The 8,717-nt window shown below is 35.0% G+C and overlaps 1 protein-coding gene across 1 annotated transcript; it reads right to left on the bottom strand.

The window, feature by feature from the left end:
- Positions 1-4,413: 4,413 nt before the first annotated feature.
- LOC139849804 (uncharacterized) lies at positions 4,414-4,870 on the bottom strand. The gene is made up of 2 exons (XM_071839426.1): positions 4,663-4,870; positions 4,414-4,598 (listed from the first exon to the last, which is right to left on the bottom strand). Exons 1-2 carry the CDS (start codon positions 4,868-4,870, stop codon positions 4,414-4,416), a joined length of 393 nt encoding a protein of 130 aa, XP_071695527.1.
- Positions 4,871-8,717: the final 3,847 nt, after the last annotated feature.

Genomic DNA, 8,717 nt, shown 5'->3' with positions numbered 1-8,717 from the left:
CAAAACATTAACAATCAAAATCACAACACAAACATCAAATTAACAGTCTGGCATCACAGCTTTTGAAGATGAATAATATGAGTACATCACTAAGCCATGTTATGCTGCCAAAACTCAACAACTCTAACTACGAAGATGTATCCTACTAGAACATATAAACTGAACTGTTTGATCTCAAACTTGCTGAAGAACCTCACTGACAATATCCCATTTTATCTTTCAGATTTAAAAAGAAGCGCAATATCATTCAAAAAAGGGTGGTATTCAACCCATTTAACCAATTTGAGATGTTTCTCTTTAAACCCATTAACAATAATAAACAACTAAATATTGTCATCAATAACTAAATAGGTTAGAATTACCTTGGCCACCTCTTATTCTTTAAAACTTTGTCAGATGTTTGATTGTTGAACATGGATCGAACCTCATCAATATTCACCCAAACATAACTTTAAAAAGATGGGCCTTCGTTTGCAAGAATCAAGCATTGTTGAGTAAACAATGTGAGAATAGCAACAACAATATAATGAAATACATATTTCATTCACATAAATGTGTTTGTGTATAATTCTTTGCTTTTCTCTTTTATGTAATAGTTGTAACAATTAGTATACTTTCTAATAGAGGTTGAAACCACATCTACACTCTGAGATGACAAATCAATTAGGTACTTGCTTGATAAAAACAAAAGGAAGAACAATGGACTAAAGTCTGTTCTTCATTCATCCGCAACAACTCAAAACACGTAGTAGCTGATTATTATACTATCACAACTTACACCTAAAATTAAAACTCAAACTAACTTGTGTGCTTCCTTTCTCACCAACTCAAACATCTTTTTTCCACCTGGTGTAGAATGTCAATCAGTATTGGCACTTTTATCCATCACAGTAACAATCTTTGCATCAAGTATTCCCTAATATATTGTAAGCAACTAACTATAGGTTTAAATCTTGCATCCACCAATCAACGATTAAAAACCTCACATATATTGTTTAACAACACATCAGATTTACACCTTCCTGTAACAGATAATTAATCGTATATTAATTAACTAGCTAAAGTACATATTATAATAAAGATAGAAAATTGTAAATCATATTAGAAAAGTGGCTTCTTGACCATTGGATATATAGGTGTGACACTCCTTAGTGATGATAATTGATTTAAGAATTAGGGTTTCAAATCATCATTCATACTTTTTTGCACAGTCGTAAAATCGTCTTCCATGATTTTGTTGTGTCCGAGACAATTGAATCAAAGCATGCCTTCCACAATAGCACGTTACCATCCCTAATTTTGGTGTTGACCAAACTAGCGAAGGTTTTGAACTTTAAGTTATGTTTAAAGTCGAGCAAATGAAAGAGGAATTGGAAACCACAGGGACCCCCATGTAATTTTGTCCAACCTAAAACACCTAAATATTGTATAAAATAAAGACTTAGTTCATCGTCAACTGTACAAAACAAAAGACTTCTAAACATACACACACGAAGTAGTGATTATGGCATATCACAAGTAACTCACTTTCATTGTATTACTTGAGTACCTTGATTTTTAGTTCCTTAATCAACACACGTATAAATAATGTTCCTTACTAAAAAACTAACATACACAGTCTAAGAAAAAAACATAAATAACAGAATGTTTTAAAAATACTTTTTCGTTAAGTAGAAAAGCTTATGAAATGAATCAATAGACACATAAAATACAATCAAAGGAATGTATAAAAACAAATTCGTTATCACCTTCAACATATGTTGAAACTCAACATTAACCATAATAAAAAAAAAAAAAAAAAAAAAAAAAAAACCTGTACACTATTCAGAAAATGCAAGCACAAATTCATGTATAGCCAACAACAATGTCACAAAAAGAAGATAAACGACGACAGAAAATGATGAAACGTAGAAGTTTAGCAGCACTCTAAGAGCACTCTTAACCATGACATACCGACATGGGATCACTGACTGGCACATCAGCGCCACATTAGCACCTTCTTTCCATCACTAACCAACCACTAAACAGCTAATAACCATGACGTACCCATCACTTGGTCCCACCTCTATATTTTATATTAAACTTATATATTATTATTACTTATATATAAAATTTAATATCCTAAAATAAACATTTTATTTAAAAAAACATTACAAATTCCTAAAAATAAAAAAATAAAAACATTACAAATTTCTAAAATAAAAAAAAAAATTACAAATTCCTAAAAATAATAAAAAAACATTACAAATTCCTAAAAATAATAGAAAAAAAACATTACAAATTCCTAGTAGGTAAATAAAAAAAAATCCCAAATTCCTAAAAAAACATTGCAAATTCCTAAAAAAAAGTTCAATACGACCCGATCGTGTCGTCACTCACGTGTCCCGAATCGCTACCATTGTGCAGGTAGTGAGGATGAGGTCGAACGCAGAATTGTCAGGTCCAAATACCAATACAATACAACTCGATTGGGTCGCATTTGAGTTTGGCTCTCCCGACAATTTCATGCCATTCTTTTTCGGTCGTGAGAAACTCGAACTTATCGGTTTCCGGATCACAGTACGCAAAATCCGAGGCCTCGAAATCAACATTTTCGCGTATGTAGTCGAACAAACGCCCCGTGTCCCAGTAGGTGATATCGAGTGACTCGAACGACTTACACTGCCCGTCCAGGTACATCTTCCAGTCTTCGCTAAGTTCTCCCTCGTGCCAAACATTCATCGAAACAGTTAAACGACCCATGAGTTTGATGTTGAAATTTGAGAAAACTGGATTTTCTTTGAATTTTTTTGCTTTATGTTTGTGTGTGTGTTTTTTTTATTTTTATTTATTTTGATTGCAGTGTATATATATTTGCTTAGTATGTATATGTACGGGAGTATATATATCCACAATTTAAAGAAAGTGTATATATATAACGTTCAAATATATATCTGTTTGATTGTTTAACGTTCACAAAATAGGAGGTTGATCCGTGATCGAAATTTCCATGCAACAAAAATTTGGAGGAAGGGATACAACCACGGACCCAACGGCGGTATGCTAACAGGGGAGATTTTATGAAGGGACAAGCGGGGGCAGCCGCCCCCAAGTGGATTTGCTATTTTCAGTGTAAAAATTTTGGATTTTTCGACTTTGCCTCCGGTGGATTTTTTTTTGCCCCAAAACCTTCAAATTTTGCCCAAAAATCCCCAAATTTTACCCCAAAACCTTTAAATGTTGCCCACAAACCTTCAAATAACCTCCATAATTTGCCTAAAAATCTCCATTTTTTGTCCCAAAACCTCCATATTTTGCCAAAAAAATTGCTACGGTTTTAAACTTTTTTTGCCCCCGGTGAAAAATATCCTGGTACCGCCGCTGTATGCTAATATCGGCGTCGTTGGGTGATTTTGCCAACCACGGACACAAGGTCGGTACCGATACGAGCCCTCTAAGGATACTTGCAAAAGATAAGTAAAATATAATACCTCCAGCATCTACTGATCCCAATCTACCCGGAACATTTGAAACAGAGTGGTCACCTTTAACGAACACCAAAAGCCAACATCACTCATAACATTAAAACATTCAGTTGAATGACTTGATCGACCAACAACATATAAATATGTAAATCGTACCAGTGCTTGAAACCATAGAATCAAAATTAATCTGTTGATTGGAAGTTGTGAGTTCAGGCTGCCAGATAGAAACATGACAGACACTACAATCATCTTGATGTATAAAGTTGCATCTACAAATGACTTCAAATAAACAATAAACAAATATGCATCATAGAAATCAATCAAATTCAAATCTACCAACGAGTAAAATCAGTACATTGAATTCTACTTTTTTAGTGCCAAGATAGAATTAATATCTTTTTGATCAGTAGAACATATAGGCTATAGCTATTATATATAGTAGTAATAGAATGGAATACATCATTTTCAACTTATTATTTTCTTGATGTATCCAAAGTTGATGCAGTACCATCCATAAGCTAGTTAGGCTTTACATATATGGCAAAAATAACCAAACATATACTACCAATTACTGTACCAATTATTCATCACCTTTGCACTTTGACTCACAAAAGTAAAACCATCAAAAAAACATAATAAAATTGTACTGCTTATGATGCCTCTTCATAGTCTTCAACCAAACATTAAATTCTTAGGAAATCTTCCAAAACCAACATATACTAATAACCATCACCCAATGATAAAACTTCAAAACACCAAAATTAATAGAATGACTAGAAATAATCAAACTTTTAGATCAAAAAAAAATATGGAAATTTTGAAATCCATTCCAACATTATAACCGTCAAAAAAAAAAACTCTTTTATGTATACTATAAACAGGGCAATAGTAATCAAATAATAATCAATCATTGAAAACAAGTAATCAAACTAAACAGGAGGTTTCAATTTTACCAAGGCAATAGTCGTAAAGAGCAATTGAAAAGGAACATTATTTGAGGAAGCTCGCGTTGCAGATCAATTTGAGGAAGCTCGCCTTCTGGGGCACAAAACTTCGGACAATTACGAAGTACTTGCCTTGCTTTGTAATGCGTAAAAGGAATAGCTTGACGCCTCCAATATTCTTCATGCGCCGCTTCAATGACATCCGAGTCATTAGTTACACTTCGCCAATTTCTTTTTAATTGATTGTAAAATACCAATAAAAGCTTTGATATCTCTTGACATTTTCGCCCATTTCCCGGTTATTTGATCGTTGTTTCTTTTGCGATCAGCGAGTTGATTATAGTTGTCTACAACCGTATTCCAAAACGAATCGGCCGATTGTGGGGTTCCTATTTTCGGATTTTCCGTCACATCGAGCCAACATTCGGCCAAAATTTCTTCTTCTTCAGGAGTCCAATGCATAACTTGACGTTTCGGCTTTTCACTTCCTTCGGCTACTATTTTCCCTTTCGTTTAGCTTTTTGTTTTTCGGTCTCAGGTTGTGTTTCAGGTACGCTTTCAAGAGTCGGTTGTGTTAAATGTTGTTGTATGTATGGAAGTAGTTGTTGTTGTGATTGTGAAAAGAATTGTTGTTGGTTAATAGGAAATTGTTGTTGGTTAATAGGAAATTGTTGTTGTGAATAATATGTATTCATGTTTTGATATTGTAATTGTTGTTGAAATGGTAGTGGTGGTGGTTGAACAAATTGTAATTGTTGTTGAAATGGTGGTAGTTGTTGTGATGGAACAAATTGTTGTTGTTGAGAAAAACTAGTTTGGCTTGGAGACGAATTGCTAGCTTGGTTCGATGATGAATGATTCGGTGACGGGATTGGATTGTTTAACATATGGTTGAAGAAATCGTTGTTATTTGGTTGAGACATTTGTTTGAATTGATTGAATGGAAGATTGATAGTGTATTATATTGAGAGTGTTTGATATTGAGTGTGTGATTTTGTTTGTGTAAAGTGGTTCATAGAATAAGTAAATGTATTAAAAGAAAAAAGAATAAAAAAAAAGCTTGAACTAGTCGTTGGAAAGAAAAAAAAACAAATCACGTGGGGCCCACTTTTCCACCCGTTAGCCTCGTTGCAGGTCCCACTGGCGGAGCCTTTAACGGTTTGCTGGTGGTGGCCGTGACCTCGTGGCGATTGTTAACGGAATGGGTAACGGACCCATTGCAAGTGGCCTTACCTTGTAACTATCAGCAATATGCGTAACGGAGAAACGTCAAAAATCATAAATTTTTGTCACGTTTGATGCAACCGTGGGAAGAAAAAAAAAGCGTGAAAAAACAAGATTTTTTTTTTTTTTTTTTTTTTTTTTTTTTTTTTTTTGCTAGTGGAACCATTCTGTATTTCTGTTGTATGATCAGTTAGTTGTAATAGTTAATTAGTCAGAACAACAAAAGCTAGCAACTTAACAAGCATGTATACAAATGCAAACCAATGTGTATTTTTGCAAGATCTCTTGGTAGATTATTATTGGCATTAGGTGGCAATTCAAGACCTTGGTTTGTGAATCGGTCAATTTTTGGGTTTTGTTGATCTCTAAGGGGTCAAAAGGATAGAATATGGTATGCTTGTATATCTGGCTAAAAAAATAAAATAGAATGGGTCAATTTTGTAAATGTAATCCGCTTTTGCTGGTTGGTTTCGGCAGACCGTTTGCATGTACCGCCGAATGCCCGAATCTATTATATTTTGGGTAAGCAAGGAAACCCTCCTATGAACGAGCACATTGGCTCCCTCATAGAAGGTAAAACCTTGGGTAATCAAGCTATTCAATCTTACATTTATTGAGTGGTAATTTGATTAAAAAAAAAATGGATCTTAGTTTTCCGGTTGCTACAATTTTAATGTGTGCATAAGAATGTCTTTGTGTATCCACCGATTAAGAGTGGCTTAATAGTTGGTGGAGATTTAAAAATGAAAAAGTTGCTCTTTGGAACAAAATCATGGTTTCAATCTATGGTGATAATGGTGGTCTTTCAAACATAGAAGTGCAGGGTGGTAATAATTCTGTTTGGAACTCGATTCTTGAGCTGGTACCGAGTGCGAACAAATTGGTGTCCCACTTTTTAACACTATGATTCGTAAAATTGGAGCAGGTACCTCTGTAGATTCCTGGAATGATAATTGGATTCCAAATGCCCCTCATACTCTCAGTCAAATGTTTCCCAGACTTCGCAACTTAGACTCTATATTGTTTTGCCTCGGTTGCCGATCGTTTTGAGTGCCTCTCATTCTGTTGCAATCCCTCGTTGGAGCTAGAAAAGACAAATTCGGGGACGAGCTACAGATGATCTTGTCGTTCTTGAAGGCCTAATTCAATCGGGCCCAAAGTCCTCTGCTGGCCCAGATGGTGGAGATGGAACTTAAGCTCACATGGAAAATTTTCTGTTGCAAAATTATCTAGGCTGCTTGACAATGAGATGTATGGGGATGGCCCTAATCTAAACACATATAAATGGATTCGCTTGTTCCTAAAAAGATAAACGTGTTTATTTGGAAACTTGTGCAAAATGGCATTCCAACTCGCGCTAACCTTGTGGGTCGTGGTGTTAATCTAGACGAAACAGGTTGCCCTTTTTTCTTCCCTGCTATCGAATACATCGACCATATATTTACGAATTGCAGGTATGCTTTACCATTTTGGAGAGAATTCATTAATTGGTGGGTAATTCCTAATCCGATTCCAAATGGTGTCACCAGGGCCGGTCCTGAGAATTTGGATGCCCAGTGCGAACATCTCAAAAATATACCCCCTGCCCCTAATAGCACAACACAAATATTTAGGGGTTTAGAACCTAGTCAAGATATACAGCTCATCCTCACGTCGATTTTTATTTAACAAATACAATTCAACTACACATGTTCGGAACTACAAATCACCCAAAATGATGTATATGTGCATTTTTTGATGTAAAAATTTTAATCAATTTATCATAATATACATTTGATAGAAATGTATTTTCAATACTTATAATTGCTAACCCGTTTAACCGTTCTTGACTCATTGTACTTCGTAAATAATTCTTTAACAATTTCAATTTTGAAAAACTCCGTTCTGCAGATGGTTGTATACAAGTAAAATATTAGGAACAATATCCATCTTCTTTGTATTAAAGCTTCTTTTATTGGAGTAATTTGAGTTATTATAGCTTTTGCACTTTCTACATAACTTTTCGAACGAGTTGCGACAATGATTTTAAAGTCAAATCTTCAATATATTTATGTAAAACAGTCCACCGTTTTGTGGAATTAGAAAACACGTTATATATTGTTTGACAAGTTCCTTTTTTTTTTTTTTCCTTTTTTTTTCCGGCTTTATGACAAGAATTTTCCATATTACATAACACTAAATTAGACAATGACAACCACCTGGCACATAAAAAGCTCTAGGATTTTGAAACAACCCAACCCATATTTCATACGATAATTTTTTTTTTTAAAATAATACACATTTACGCGCCAATTAAACGTGTAAACCATTCCACAAAGTTCATTTAAACGTACAACAATTTAAATGTTTACAAAAGGCACGAAGGCCATTAATTAAGTTCAATACAAGTTTGACCCACTACAAATGATAGTTTATAATCCAAACGACACTTGAGCATGGTTTGGGACTAAACTACCCAAAACGTTAGGCCAACTTCCAAGCTTCAACAAAACATCATCAAGGGCCACCTAATGCCCGATAACCCCTTTGCCCTTATCCGCACCTGCTACTAAAAAGATAAACAACGAGAGGGGTAAGCTAACGCTTAGTGAATGCAATAATTATACATGTTCATATATAACCTACTTACTTGCATCACTTACACAATACCGTACACAAGCTAGCAATTCGACAACTATGCAAACATTAAGCATAAACCAAGATCCGCAATTCACAAGAAGCTAGCGCCAATAGTAGCGTATAGTTCGCAATGTAATATGCTAAATACACATTCACACAACCATGGTTAACCAATCATACAAGGGAACGGTACATGAAAGCCCGTTGGAGTTCATAACATCCACTAGTGTTACTTAAACACCGCGTAATCACTAATCCCCCGAGTGATGTCTTGAACACCGCGACTAACTCACCCTCATGACAATGTGGCGTCTTAAACACCGCGACGAATCCACACGTCAATCAAAACAATGAGTGGAGTCTTGAACACCGCGACTATTCCACTCTCATGACAATGTGGCGTCTTAAACACCGCGACAATACCACATGTCAATCAACAATGAGTAGTGTCTTAAACACCGCGACA

The sequence above is a fragment of the Rutidosis leptorrhynchoides genome, chromosome 5 (genome assembly GCF_046630445.1).
Source record: "Rutidosis leptorrhynchoides isolate AG116_Rl617_1_P2 chromosome 5, CSIRO_AGI_Rlap_v1, whole genome shotgun sequence".
Classification (NCBI taxonomy): Eukaryota; Viridiplantae; Streptophyta; class Magnoliopsida; order Asterales; family Asteraceae; genus Rutidosis; species Rutidosis leptorrhynchoides.
This window is presented reverse-complemented; position numbering and strand designations above follow the sequence as displayed.

Coding starts and splice junctions, on each gene's coding strand:
- LOC139849804 (XM_071839426.1), bottom strand. CDS start 4,870: ATGCATTGGACTCCTGAAGAAGAAGAAATTTTGGCCGAATGTTGGCTC. Junction 4,599..4,662: donor AGATATCAAAGCTTTTATTG/GTATTTTACAAT, acceptor ATGTCATTGAAG/CGGCGCATGAAGAATATTGG.